The sequence below is a fragment of the Eucyclogobius newberryi genome, unplaced genomic scaffold (assembly GCF_026437365.1).
Source record: "Eucyclogobius newberryi isolate DKJ021-1_F unplaced genomic scaffold, fEucNew1.0.hap1 SCAF_6, whole genome shotgun sequence".
Lineage (NCBI taxonomy): Eukaryota > Metazoa > Chordata > Actinopteri > Gobiiformes > Gobiidae > Eucyclogobius > Eucyclogobius newberryi.
Window position 1 is genome coordinate 42,321,812 of NW_027316278.1, and position 16,097 is coordinate 42,337,908.

At 43.5% G+C, this 16,097-nt stretch overlaps 1 protein-coding gene across 3 annotated transcripts in view; it reads left to right on the forward strand.

The window, feature by feature from the left end:
• The window catches only part of wdfy3 (WD repeat and FYVE domain containing 3), a 211,902-nt gene that overhangs the window by 46,839 nt on the left and 148,966 nt on the right, over positions 1-16,097 (forward strand). For all 3 annotated transcript variants that reach the window (XM_072433589.1, XM_072433590.1, XM_072433591.1), the window contains 4 exons: positions 2,672-2,852; positions 5,984-6,198; positions 10,140-10,252; positions 13,164-13,401. In XM_072433589.1, coding sequence (XP_072289690.1) covers positions 2,672-2,852; positions 5,984-6,198; positions 10,140-10,252; positions 13,164-13,401 — 747 coding nt within the window. The remainder of the gene's footprint in view (positions 1-2,671; positions 2,853-5,983; positions 6,199-10,139; positions 10,253-13,163; positions 13,402-16,097) is intronic.

Consider the following 16,097-nt stretch of genomic DNA (forward strand, 5'->3'; position numbering starts at 1 on the left):
CACTGACAGACACAGACAGACACTGACAGACACAGACAGACACGAGACAGACACTGACAGACACGAGACAGACACTGACAGACACTGACAGACACGAGACAGACACTGACAGACACCGACAGACACGAGACAGACACAGACAGACACAGACAGACACGAGACAGACACTGACAGACACAGACAGACACTGACAGACACAGACAGACACGAGACAGACACAGACAGACACAGACAGACACGAGACAGACACAGACAGACACGAGACAGACACCGACAGAGACCGACAGACAGACACACAGTGTAACTACCGTGGTTTTCTCAGTCTAAAAAAGGACATCACGCTCCATACTGATGTTTGTGTCCAGTCAGGTTTAATTGTAGATTTTAAACTTTGACACCATGACACCGTGAAAACTAAAACAAAAACAGAAAATGCATCAGCAATAACGAATTACAAAACAGTATAAGAAACAAACATAAGCATATTTACCGTGTTCGCCAACATGTGACCATTGGTAGTGAAGTGGTTTTCTGGCAGACGCTTGTCTTTTTCTTTCTCTAGCCAGTCTTGTCTTTTACCGTTCTGTTTCACGGCTTCTCTCCCTCTATCTCTCTCCCGGTCTCTATTTATACTTCCGGGGCTATGCCCGTGGTCACATGATGACTTACACCGGTAAATATCAAATTAAATAAATAAACAAATAAATAACAAACAACTACAATGATGCCTGAACCAACTTGGCGAGAAATAAAATAATAATGAAATAAAAACTCCCGTGAAAATAAAGGTGTTTGAAAATACTGACAAATAGCGTCAGCTACACACAGAGACACAAATAGTAGTTTGTCCTGACAAATTGCAAGATTGTGCTGAACGCAGACCTGAGCAGGGAGAAAGAGAGAGCCTCAGTGACCCGTGACTTTTCATTGATGTTCAAGGGGTCAAAAATACCAGAGTTGTGGCAGAAAGAATAAAGTCTAAAGAATGATGTCTAAAGAACAATAATTCTAATGCTAATGCTAAGACCGCGGCACGAGAGGAAATGTCCCATCAAAATAAAAGCAGAAGAGGAAATGAAGGCATTCATTGCGCCTCTGCTGACCAATTGTGAAAATACACAATATCTGCAATGCACTTTTTTCTCGGGGAGAATATAATCCATGAGTTTCAAACAAATCAGACAATGTTGAGTTTTTCACACAATGTTTAGGGGGCGCTATAGAGTAAATTTGTTACATGGTATTAATCATTTCCAATCAGACATAAAAACACATTAGTGAGTGAAATATGAGCTCCGTAGATCAATTCCATTAGGCGTGACTTGTCCTTGAAAAAACAGGGAATTAAGCCGTGTTACGCGGAGACTGTAAGGAATATCAACATTCTTTTGAATATTTATTAAATTTCAATGTTTTTGGATGCAAAAAGTGTTGTTTTGAGCTCGATCGGACAAAAAACATAGGACAAGTACAACGCCACATTGATTCAACATGGCTGACTTCCTGTTTATCATAGAGCGATGCTCCAGGTGTGTTTTACTCGTCACAGGTCAGAGGTCAAAGGTCGCTCTATCACTGTCCCAAGTCTCATGTGCCTAGACCAAAGATTAAGAGTTTCATGTTTTTTTCTTTTTTGAACCAGTCGACACTGTTGAGAAGAGCGTTCTACAAGCTCCATTTTATTGGAGTTCAGGCCGAGCCGATCGTGTCTATGACCCCATGTGTGACCTATGACCCTATGTGTGACCTATGACCCCATGTGTGACCTATGACCCTATGTGTGACCTATGACCCCATGTGTGACCTATGACCCCATGTGTGACCTATGACCCTATGTGTGACCTATGACCCCATGTGTGACCTATGACCCCATGTGTGACCTATGACCCCATGTGTGACCTATGACCCTATGTGTGACCTATAACCCCATGTGTGACCTATGACCCCATGTGTGACATTCATCAATGTTCAAGGGGTCAAAAATCCCCTAGTTGTGGCAAAATGACCATGAAAAAATAATAAGAAGAATAATAAAAAGAAACCAGACAAGAACAAAGACTCGTCGGATTCCATTCCATGGAATGGCTCGAGCCAATAAAATTAACGAAATGAAAAAATAAATAAATAAACACCTCACACAAAGGATAACGTGTTTTCGGAATTCAACTCCCTTTTAAATCAGTCCAACTGATTGTCTAACTCTGTCTGACTCTGGCACCAGCAGGAGGCCGGTCCATGTTTAGTCCTGACTCTGGCACCAGCAGGAGGCCGGTCCATGTTTAGTCCTGACTCTGGCACCAGCAGGAGGCCGGTCCATGTTTAGTCCTGACTCTGGCACCAGCAGGAGGCCGGTCCATGTTTAGTCCTGACTCTGGCACCAGCAGGAGGCCGGTCCATGTTTAGTCCTGACTCTGGCACCAGCAGGAGGCCGGTCCATGTTTAGTCCTGTCTCTGGCACCAGCAGGAGGCCGGTCCATGTTTAGTCCTGACTCTGGCACCAGCAGGAGGCCGGTCCATGTTTAGTCCTGACTCTGGCACCAGCAGGAGGCCGGTCCATGTTTAGTCCTGACTCTGGCACCAGCAGGAGGCCGGTCCTCCCCTGCTCCTCCCCTGCTCCACCCCAGTGAAAGTCTTGTCTGACATCAGTACAACAGAGTGTGTTTTGTTCCAGGTTTGGTTGCTACGGCTCCTCTGCGCCGGTCAAAGCCCTGACTGAGCTGAAGTTGCACCTGTCGGCCTCGCCCGCGCCCCCGTCCGCCTCCTCACTGTCTGAAATGGTCGTCATCCATCCAGGGGCAGTCTTGGCCATGTTGGACCTGCTGCCGTCTGTGAGCTCGGACAATCAGCCCGAGGTGAGCTTACTGACCATCAAACTTTACTGATTCTCTTTTACATTCTGCTCTGATATGGAAGGGTCTGGAATTGGACCATAAAGGGCCATCAAAGACACTCCCCTTACTTGGGATGGGCCAACCAGAGCCGCTAATTTGCAGCTCGGGTTTCTGAAATGCGGAAGTCATAAAGCACTGCAAGTTTCAGTGGGACTGGATGTTTTTTCACAGAGAAAGAGAATCACATTTCTCAGATTGGGCCGTCTAGCTTGCCTTTTGTTTTCCCATCTGTGTGATGTTTAGGTTGACTACATCACATTGGGTTAGGGTTAGTTTGATTTGTATTATGACTATAAGATCCTGTGCATTTTATTTTGCAATGGACAATCCCTGGACGACTGAGGCATGACACAGACTGTGACACTCTTCTCTGCAGCATGACACAGACTGTGACACAGACTGTGACACAGACTGTGACACTCTTCTCTGCAGCATGACACAGACTGTGACACAGACTGTGACACTCTTCTCTGCAGCATGACACAGACTGTGACACAGACTGTGACACAGACTGTGACACCCTTCTCTGCAGCATGACACAGACTGTGACACAGACTGTGACACTCTTCTCTGCAGCATGACACAGACTGTGACACAGACTGTGACACAGACTGTGACACAGACTGTGACACCCTTCTCTGCAGCATGACACAGACTGTGACACAAACTGTGACACCTTTCTCTGCAGCATGACACAGACTGTGACACAGACTGTGACACAGACTGTGACACAGACTGTGACACAGACTGTGACACCCTTCTCTGCAGCATGACACAGACTGTGACACAGACTGTGACACAGACTGTGACACAGACTGTGACACCCTTCTCTGCAGCATGACACAGACTGTGACACAGACTGTGACACAGACTGTGACACAGACTGTGACACCCTTCTCTGCAGCATGACACAGACTGTGACACTCTTCTCTGCAGCATGACACAGACTGTGACACAGACTGTGACACAGACTGTGACACAGACTGTGACACTCTTCTCTGCAGCATGACACAGACTGTGACACCCTTCTCTGCAGCATGACACAGACTGTGACACAGACTGTGACACAGACTGTGACACAGACTGTGACACTCTTCTCTGCAGCATGACACAGACTGTGACACAGACTGTGACACAGACTGTGACACTCTTCTCTGCAGCATGACACAGACTGTGACACAGACTGTGACACAGACTGTGACACAGACTGTGACACAGACTGTGACACCCTTCTCTGCAGCATGACACAGACTGTGACACAGACTGTGACACAGACTGTGACACTCTTCTCTGCAGCATGACACAGACTGTGACACAGACTGTGACACAGACTGTGACACAGACTGTGACACTCTTCTCTGCAGCATGACACAGACTGTGACACCCTTCTCTGCAGCATGACACAGACTGTGACACAGACTGTGACACAGACTGTGACACAGACTGTGACACTCTTCTCTGCAGCATGACACAGACTGTGACACAGACTGTGACACAGACTGTGACACAGACTGTGACACTCTTCTCTGCAGCATGACACAGACTGTGACACAGACTGTGACACCCTTCTCTGCAGCATGACACAGACTGTGACACAGACTGTGACACAGACTGTGACACAGACTGTGACACTCTTCTCTGCAGCATGACACAGACTGTGACACCCTTCTCTGCAGCATGACACAGACTGTGACACAGACTGTGACACAGACTGTGACACAGACTGTGACACAGACTGTGACACTCTTCTCTGCAGCATGACACAGACTGTGACACAGACTGTGACACAGACTGTGACACAGACTGTGACACTCTTCTCTGCAGCATGACACAGACTGTGACACAGACTGTGACACAGACTGTGACACAGACTGTGACACAGACTGTGACACCCTTCTCTGCAGCATGACACAGACTGTGACACAGACTGTGACACAGACTGTGACACTCTTCTCTGCAGCATGACACAGACTGTGACACAGACTGTGACACAGACTGTGACACTCTTCTCTGCAGCATGACACAGACTGTGACACCCTTCTCTGCAGCATGACACAGACTGTGACACAGACTGTGACACAGACTGTGACACTCTTCTCTGCAGCATGACACAGACTGTGACACAGACTGTGACACTCTTCTCTGCAGCATGACACAGACTGTGACACAGACTGTGACACAGACTGTGACACAGACTGTGACACTCTTCTCTGCAGCATGACACAGACTGTGACACAGACTGTGACACAGACTGTGACACTCTTCTCTGCAGCATGACACAGACTGTGACACAGACTGTGACACAGACTGTGACACAGACTGTGACACAGACTGTGACACCCTTCTCTGCAGCATGACACAGACTGTGACACAGACTGTGACACTCTTCTCTGCAGCATGACACAGACTGTGACACAGACTGTGACACAGACTGTGACACAGACTGTGACACTCTTCTCTGCAGCATGACACAGACTGTGACACCCTTCTCTGCAGCATGACACAGACTGTGACACAGACTGTGACACAGACTGTGACACAGACTGTGACACAGACTGTGACACTCTTCTCTGCAGCATGACACAGACTGTGACACAGACTGTGACACAGACTGTGACACAGACTGTGACACTCTTCTCTGCAGCATGACACAGACTGTGACACCCTTCTCTGCAGCATGACACAGACTGTGACACAGACTGTGACACAGACTGTGACACAGACTGTGACACAGACTGTGACACTCTTCTCTGCAGCATGACACAGACTGTGACACAGACTGTGACACTCTTCTCTGCAGCATGACACAGACTGTGACACAGACTGTGACACTCTTCTCTGCAGCATGACACAGACTGTGACACAGACTGTGACACAGACTGTGACACCCTTCTCTGCAGCATGACACAGACTGTGACACAGACTGTGACACAGACTGTGACACTCTTCTCTGCAGCATGACACAGACTGTGACACAGACTGTGACACAGACTGTGACACAGACTGTGACACAGACTGTGACACTCTTCTCTGCAGCATGATACAGACTGTGACACAGACTGTGACACAGACTGTGACACTCTTCTCTGCAGCATGCCCTGGACCTGCAGTTGGCAGTGGCCAACATCTTGCAGCAGCTGGTGAACTCTGACAGGAACCAGCAGATTTTGTGTGAGGCCTGTGTGCACCAGAGGCTGCTTCAGCGCTGCAGCCAGGCACTGGGTGATGAGGAGCACCCGCTGCACCCACCCCTGCAGAGGATGTTTGAGAGACTGGCCTCTCAGGCCCTGCTGCCCACCCCTCTGAGGTACTCTTCTGCCCCACACAATCTGTGGCATTGGCACCGTTTTACATATTTTATGACGATGTTTTTCAGTAAACCATGTCGATGAAAACTTGAGCCCTGTTTTGACTGGCCCCGGCCCCAAAGCTCTGCTACATGAGCCTGTGACGTCCCCCAAACATAAGAAATGTTCTCTTAATAAATAAAACCTAACCTAAAACCTCTGTAACCTCGTAAGTGAATTACAGTATATTTTTTAATCATAAGGACATTCTCACCTATTTAAAAAAAAAGAAATGTTATTCATTTCTAGTTGTGTCTGTGATTAGCGGCTGAAGCTGGAGTAAACAGGAACAGCTTTTTCAGAATTAATGTCACGTATCTGCCAAGCCTCTATGCCGCGCTTTAACCTCTTTATGTGATGCACTGGCTTTGGATAATAAGATAAGATAAAATAAGCCTTTATTGTCCACACATGGGGAAATGTTGGTGTTAGAATGCAGTAGATACAGAGGGAAAGGACAGAAAACTTATAGGAAGTTTAAGAAAACACTCTTATGAACAAAACAAATAGGTCTTATTAACAAAACTCCTCTCATATCTTAATAGGGAATTGAGGGGGAAAATAAAATAAAATAGATAAATAAAATAAAAAGATAAGGGTTAGGGTTAGGGGGTTAGGGGGCGTGATGAATCTGATGATGGCAGAGTGGTCAGAGAACTTCTGCAGGACACAGCTGTCCGAGTCTGAGGTCTGCAGTGTAGAGGGTGAAGAGAAAGGGCGCGAGGACGGTGCCCTGGGGCCCCCACATTGCAGGTCCTGGTGTCAGACACACAGTCCCGGGCTCTCACAAACTGGGGTCGGTAACGATAATGTTAGATTTTATACACTTTGGAAGCTACTCCCCCATGGGGTCTACTTTTCTATGTTTCCATTGGCTCAGTTTGGAGCGAATAGGGTGCTGTCTGAAAGTGTTTCCACTGTCGTAAGAAGAGCTGCAATTATTCGATCAATCCACCTCTTATTTTTTCTATTAACTGTCTAATCTGTCTACAAATGTTTCAATTAATCAGATTATGAAACTATACATTTTTATGATTTTGTAGAGATTTTGTTCAAAGTTTTCAATAAGATTTATTTGTGTTTTTATGAATTATATTAAGCTTATCCTGCGACAAGCTGGCCTCTGTCCGGGTCCCCTAACGGGAACAATCGGTAGGAAATTAATGAAGCTTATAAATCTTGTTCGGAGGGAAGTCTGTTCAGCATCAAAGTGCTCATTATTCACATGGAGATTTTTTTTAAAGTTTATTTTTATTAGTTCTTTCTAGGTTGTGAGCACAGATTTCAACAAACCATTCTCCACATCATCCAAATGACTCAACCGTTTATCATCTGCCACTAAGGCCTGTACAGGAACCTGCGGCAAAACTGATTTGAGCTGAAAGAAAGTCATTTTTCAGACAAGGTAAAACGAAAGTTATGGATATAACTACGGTTCTACGAATCCTGGATGACCGCCAGAGGTGGTGCCTTAAGCACTGAATGATCATCTTTTACGCATGCGCAGGTCGAGAATCTAATGACAACAAAGTCACCTCTGACCTCTCTTGTGATCCACGTGAGGCTATATAGTCGATTATACGGGGAATCTCATCCATGAACTACAAAAGTTCCTTAAAGTTTATTAAAGTCCCAACCAGAGAACAGAACTGATCACTGTTACACAACGGTCACTAACGCCTTCTGCGCCGTGGCCTGCGCTGGGCTGGTCAGACCACGTCATGGTTCATCTGATCCCCACGAACAGACAGAGGCTGAAGCTCTCCAAACCTGTAGTGAGGACTTCAGAGAGGTGGACCAATGAGGCAGAGGAGGAGGAGCTACGTGTGTGTTTGGACATTACAGAGTGGGAGGAGCTACACGGACACTGACGTCATACATTCTGTGACAGCATTAAACCATCACACACCAAAGTCACTTTCAACAATGACAAACTCTAGTTCACACTTAAACTGAGGCAGAGGCAGAAGGAGGCGGCTACAGGGGCGGAGCTATAGAACACTGCAGAGTATGATTTAGCAGGAGGTGTCGAGAGCTAGATCCCTGTACAACACGCGTCTGAAGCAGCAGTTCTCCGACAACAACCCCACCTCTGTGTGGAGTGGCCCTCCCTCTGTGTGGATAGGACTCTGGCTTCCCACCAGCTACAGGTCTAAAGCCCCAAAAACTGGCCGAGGAGCTTATCACTTTCTACTCTAGGTTTGAGACCACCTCCATCACCATGTGGTACACTGGAGGCACAGCCAGGGACAAACAGAGACTACAGCGCCCTCTGATGAGAAGGTGATCGGCTGCAGACTTCCATCTCTGCAGGACCTGTACGTCTCCAAGATTCTGGGACGAACAGGTTGGACTCTCGAGGACCTCAGGGACCGGCCTCCTGCTGGTGCCAGAGTCAGGACTAAACATGGAGCGGCCTCCTGCTGGTGCCAGAGTCAGGACTAAACATGGACCAGGCCTCCTGCTGGTGCCAGAGTCAGGACTAAACATGGACCAGGCCTCCTGCTGGTGCCAGAGTCAGGACTAAACATGGACCAGGCCTCCTGCTGGTGCCAGAGTCAGGACTAAACATGGACCAGGCCTCCTGCTGGTGCCAGAGTCAGGACTAAACATGGACCAGGCCTCCTGCTGGTGCCAGAGTCAGGACTAAACATGGACCAGGCCTCCTGCTGGTGCCAGAGTCAGGACTAAACATGGACCAGGCCTCCTGCTGGTGCCAGAGTCAGGACTAAACATGGACCAGGCCTCCTGCTGGTGCCAGAGTCAGGACTAAACATGGGGAATCTGTGTTTCAGTTTTTTAAAGCTAAAATCTGGAACATTGTTTTGCATTATGAATTGCCTTTAGTACAAATTGTGCTCTACAAATAAACATGGCACTGGCTTTAACATTAGCGAAAGCCAATGTATTACATAAAGAAAGGTTAAAACACGGCGTAGAGGCTTTTCAGAGAGAGATTAAATAAATGCAGAACAATCTGTTCCTGTTTACGTCTCACATACAAACCTGTCATTTCTAAACGTCTTTTTGTCAGTTGTTGAGAAAGGCCTTATGAAGAAATGTGTGTGAAGTCAGCGGCTCACGTAGCAGAGCTTTGTGACACACGACTACGATTAATGAAGCGTTCCAACATGCTCTAAAGCAGTGGTTCCCAAAGTGGGGGTTAGGATCATCTCACGACCCCCAGCTCATGCTTTGCGACCCCCCCCCGGTGGGTCGCAAAGCATGAGCTGGGGGTCGTGAGATGATTTCAAGAAAGTGGTGTTTTAAAATTTGATTAATTTTAGTAGTTTATTGTGTTATCTGACTTAATGTCAGATAACACAATGAACTACTAAAATAAATCAAATTTAACCTAATTTGAAATGCTTTACAACTTGAAACTATAAACATAAATGTAATGTATCTGTAGGGGTCCTGAGTTGGTGTTGTGGTTATTTCGGGGGTCCCGGTCTGAAAAGTTTGAGAACCCCTGACTTATTAGACACCTTATTTTACTATTGCTGGTTCAATTGCATTGTTTTTCATTGTTTAAAATTGTACTGATTGTTCGGAGACTTAGATAGCTTACCTATGAACAATGAAAAGAAGTTATAAAATAACAATAAAATATCATCTATAAAATAAAATATACTCATGGTTGTTCAATAATGGTCAAATCTACCTTTATTTTGTCTATTGGCTTGTCCAAACGTGGCTTTGGGTGACATAAACAGGGCAGCATTATAAATTCCCTTAAGTCAATAAAGACACTTTCAGACCATTACAATCTGCTCCAAATCCAACCACTGGGGGAAAAAAATGCTTTAACTGGATTAATGCTGCTTTTCTTGTTTTATAATGTAGTTTTAAATCAATGCCTTTCAGTCCTTCACATTCAGCTTTCCTTTGTGTTGCACAGGGAGTTTCTGCGTCTGGGCGACCCTCTGAACTGTGGAGCCTGGGACAAGAAGCAACTGAAGCAGTACAGAGTGCACAAGCCCAGCTCGCTCAGCTACGACCCCGACACCAGGAGTGAGTGCAACAAGTGCCACCCACACTCTTCTCTCTTTAAACAGACATTACACTCTTCTCTCTTTAAACAGACATTAAACTCTTCTCTCTTTATACATACATTACACTCTTCTCTCTTTATATATACATTACACTCTTCTCTCTTTAAACAGACATTACACTCTTCTCTCTTTAAACAGACATTACACTCTTCTCTCTTTAAACAGACATTACACTCTTCTCTCTTTAAACAGACATTACACTCTTCTCTCTTTAAACAGACATTACACTCTTCTCTCTTTAAACAGACATTACACTCTTCTCTCTTTAAACAGACATTACACTCTTCCCTCTTTATTCAGACATTTACACTCTTCCCTCTTTAAACAGACATTACACTCTTCTCTCTTTAAACAGACATTACACTCTTCTCTCTTTATACAGACATTACACTCTTCTCTCTTTATACAGACATTACACTCTTCTCTCTTTAAACAGACATTACACTCTTCTCTCTTTAAACAGACATTTACACTCTTCCCTCTTTAAACAGACATTACACTCTTCTCTCTTTATACAGACATTACACTCTTCTCTCTTTAAACAGACATTACACTCTTCTCTCTTTAAACAGACATTTACACTCTTCCCTCTTTAAACAGACATTACACTCTTCTCTCTTTAAACAGACATTACACTCTTCTCTCTTTATACAGACATTACACTCTTCTCTCTTTATACAGACATTACACTCTTCTCTCTTTAAACAGACATTACACTCTTCTCTCTTTAAACAGACATTACACTCTTCTCTCTTTAAACAGACATTTACACTCTTCCCTCTTTAAACAGACATTACACTCTTCTCTCTTTAAACAGACATTACACTCTTCTCTCTTTAAACAGACATTACACTCTTCTCTCTTTATACAGACATTACACTCTTCTCTCTTTAAACAGACATTTACACTCTTCTCTCTTTAAACAGACATCACACTCTTCTCTCTTTAAACAGACATTACACTCTTCCCTCTTTAAACAGACATTACACTCTTCTCTCTTTAAACAGACATTACACTCTTCTCTCTTTAAACAGACATTACACTCTTCCCTCTTTAAACAGACATTACACTCTTCTCTCTTTAAACAGACATTACACTCTTCCCTCTTTAAACAGACATTACACTCTTCTCTCTTTAAACAGACATCACACTCTTCTCTCTTTAAACAGACATTACACTCTTCCCTCTTTAAACAGACATTACACTCTTCTCTCTTTAAACAGACATTACACTCTTCTCTCTTTAAACAGACATTACACTCTTCTCTCTTTATACAGACATTACACTCTTCTCTCTTTAAACAGACATTACACTCTTCTCTCTTTAAACAGACATTACACTCTTCTCTCTTTATACAGACATTACACTCTTCTCTCTTTATACAGACATTACACTCTTCTCTCTTTAAACAGACATTACACTCTTCTCTCTTTATACAGACATTACACTCTTCTCTCTTTATATATACATTACACTCTTCTCTCTTTAAACAGACATTACACTCTTCTCTCTTTATACAGACATTACACTCTTCTCTCTTTAAACAGACATCACACTCTTCTCTCTTTAAACAGACATTACACTCTTCCCTCTTTATTCAGACATTTACACTCTTCTCTCTTTAAACAGACATTACACTCTTCTCTCTTTAAACAGACATTTACACTCTTCCTTCTTTAAACAGACATTTACACTCTTCCCTCTTTAAACAGACATTACACTCTTCTCTCTTTAAACAGACATTACACTCTTCTCTCTTTAAACAGACATTACACTCTTCCCTCTTTAAACAGACATTACACTCTTCTCTCTTTAAACAGACATTACACTCTTCTCTCTTTAAACAGACATTACACTCTTCCCTCTTTAAACAGACATTTACACTCTTCCATCTTTAAACAGACATTACACTCTTCCCTCTTTAAACAGACATTTACACTCTTCACTCTTTAAACAGACATTTACACTCTTCTCTCTTTAAACAGACATTACACTCTTCTCTCTTTAAACAGACATTACACTCTTCACTCTTTAAACAGACATTTACACTCTTCTCTCTTTAAACAGACATTACACTCTTCTCTCTTTAAACAGACATTACACTCTTCCCTCTTGAAACCGACATTACACTCTTCCCTGTTTAAACAGACATTACACTCTTCCCTCTTGAAACCGACATTACACTCTTCCCTGTTTAAACAGACATTACACTCTTCTCTCTTTAAACCGACATTACACTCTTCCCTCTTGAAACCGACATTACACTCTTCCCTGTTTAAACAGACATTACACTCTTCCCTGTTTAAACCGACATTACACTCTTCCCTGTTTAAACCGACATTACACTCTTCCCTCTTGAAACCGACATTACACTCTTCCCTGTTTAAACAGACATTACACTCTTCACTCTTTAAACAGACATTTACACTCTTCTCTCTTTAAACAGACATTACACTCTTCACTCTTTAAACAGACATTTACACTCTTCTCTCTTTAAACAGACATTACACTCTTCTCTCTTTAAACAGACATTACACTCTTCCCTCTTGAAACCGACATTACACTCTTCCCTGTTTAAACAGACATTACACTCTTCCCTCTTGAAACATACATTACACTCTTCCCTGTTTAAACAGACATTACACTCTTCTCTTCTCAAACATGGACACGCACAGGGCACATATTAGTTTAAGTTTGCAAAGACACACTTTTGTCCTAAAGAGATCCTCATGTACCTTTCTCCCTGTCTCTCTGTCCCTGTCCCTTCTCCCTGTCCCCTCTCCCTGTCCTTTTTTCCCTCTCCCTGTCCCCTTTCTCTGTTCTCTGTCCCTTCTCCCTGTCCCCTGTCCCCACTCCACTGTCTCTTGCAGACAGCATGACCCTGTCCATGGAGGGCTTTGGCCTGGACAGTGTCTTCACCACTCCAGCTGAGGACAACGGCCAGTACCGCATCAGCCGCAGCCTGGTGCGTTCAGCAGAGGGCAGCACTGTGCCCCTCACCAGGGTCAAGTGTCTGGTCTCTATGACGACGCCCCACGACATCCGCCTGCACGGCTCGGCTGTCACTCCCCCGTTTGTAGAGTTTGACACGTCGCTGGAGGGCTTCGGGTAAGACACATGGTCCAGGCTCACGTCTTATAGCTGTGGCCAATATGTCCACAAATGAAGTGAATGTTGTTTATAAGATGGTCAGCGTTTGAATATTGTACTGATTCTCTAGTTTACAGTTTTCTCAGTCTTTCAAACAAGAGTATAAGTGAATTTTCCTCACTGTTTGTGAGTAGTGATGTCCAGATTATTTGCTTAGCCATGATAATTCAGGTCACAGTATAATTGTAAGAACCATAAAATGATAAGCAAAATTAAGAATTTTTAGTTCAAGCTATAGTCTAGTGTAAATAACTTTTTTTTTTTTATCTGGCTGTGTTACACTTAACGCCTTTACTACTGCCACTATACAAGCTATACATCATTTTAAATTATTCTCTCAAAAAAAAATATGTCATTGATTTGTATTGAATAATATGCCCCAATAAACAATTACCAATAGTTTGTGATGAAACTCAACTTTTCATAACACATTTCTTACCCGTATTCTGGTTCTGACGGACTCAACAGGATTCAATCCGTCAGTAACCGAACTCGTTCTGTCCGTAATAATCCACTGAAAAACAATATCCTCTTGTATTTTTCCTGAAGTGATCCCAGTTGAAGAAATAGTCCAGTAAACAGCGTTTTCTTCTGTTAAAAAAAATCACAAATAAAGCTCGCCCGGCGCATTTTTCTGTCCATAACAAACCACCGGCTCTGGATGCAAAATGGCTTGGTGTTTGCTTTCCTCACACTTTCAGCTGCAGAATGAGTTTGTTTGCTCTGGTTCGTCTGGCACAGCCCTTTGAATGTAACTAGCGCCAGCGCCTCCATTTTGTCCCTTTCTTGCGCATGGCTCTTGAGTCTTTCAGCTGTCCTAGCGTGCTAAAACAGTGATTGATTGACCTATTATTCTAGCCAATGAGCCAAGCTTTGGAACGGTGGGTGGGTTTTAGGATTCACCCTGACAGAGTCTTCACTATTCTTATGCGTAAAAGCAGTAAAGGGCCATTTTTTCCCCAAGATTTCCATGTTTTCTGATCTTGTTAGCCTTTTAGACGCGCATTTCGTTAGATATATGTATTATTATACAAAAATATATATGTATAAATTACTTTTTTTCCACCTCTATTGGGAAATTCATGGTTAAACTCATATTTACACATTATCACAGACATTGTTTTTAGCAGTTATAATTGGCATTTGTGGTCTCCAAAACATCCAAATGTATGTTTTATGCTCATAGAGAAGCTAAAATTGTAATAAAACAGTTTGGCACAGTTGGCACATATTTGCATAACTTGTTCCGAATATACTTTTTACAAAAAGGTCAAAGCACCAAAATGCCTGTTCCTTCCATCTCAGAAGGCCTAAGCTTTGATGCATCACACTCTGGTGGTAATGCAACACTCGGATGCCAACCGCCATAAAACAACAACAACAACAACAACAACAACACTCACATGTGGAACGTAAGATCCTCTTTTAATAAGCAATGACATGGGTCAAACCACACAGTTGTGCACAGGGGGGAGGAGTTTATTTTGTCTTTCAGAATGTTCAACATAAACCTGGTAACTTGAGGAACAAGTAGAATTAAAGATTCCTCTGCTCTTTGGTCACAATAATCATGAATAATTGTTAAATCGTGATGTTTTTGGTCACGGAAATTGTAACACTAAATGTTGATAGTGTGACATCACTATTTGTTGGTAATTTAACAGTCCAATCCCATTTGTATACTCAAAACTTAAATCATATATTTGAAGGAACATTTGAACACATTTCTGTTGAATAGACTAAACCAGGTCCTCACAAAGGACTAAAACCAAACAAGACTAAAACTGGCCTAACATTATTACTTATGATATTCATGTCATTTCTTTGCTCCTCACCAGTAACACAAGGATGTTTAGTGTCACTAGATCTTTACCAGAAGCACAACATCAGAAATCACAACTTAACATTAGTTATTCCTTTGGCTCAGAGGTTAGTTTTACAGCGATTTGAGTGTGTTACCAAAAAGGCCACGCCCTCTGGATTATTCCTGACTTGTCTTTTTTGCAAGCTAATACTAACGGCTATAGAGTTTATGCACTGATTTCATTTTATCTGAAAACATGCCCCTCAAAATATTGAGGAAGTGACACTGAGCAGCGGAATTATGAGAAGCAAGAAAAATGTGTTTCTCTGACACATTTTTTGTCCTTTTATTTCACTCAAATTGACTTTGAACAGTGAATTTGAAACTGAAAGTAGTTTTTGCTCCAACGTAGCTAGCTTGTTTGCTAAGAGCAGGTAGAGATCATGGATCTATTATAATATCTGGATAGGGCGTGGCTCTCCGCAGCATGTCGTAACCACCCCCAGTGGCCACTCCATTGGTACTGCAGCCAAAGAAATCATGTGTTCCAGAAAGCTTTTTTCCCTGGAGCGCAATGTAACGGAAAACTGCTCATGTTCGGCTGACATGGGCCTACAGCTGACATGGGCCTACAGCTGACATGGGCCTACAGCTGACATGGGCCTACAGCTGACATGGGCCTACAGCTGACATGGGCCTACAGCTGACAGGGGTCTGAGAGCCGTGGGTCTACTACTCAGAAGCGATGTCTTGACATTTTTATGCCTGAAAAACTAAATAACGTAATAAATGCTGTGGAAGTAGTTTTGACTAGTCTGATTTGACTTGTACACATTACTGCACGTGTTAC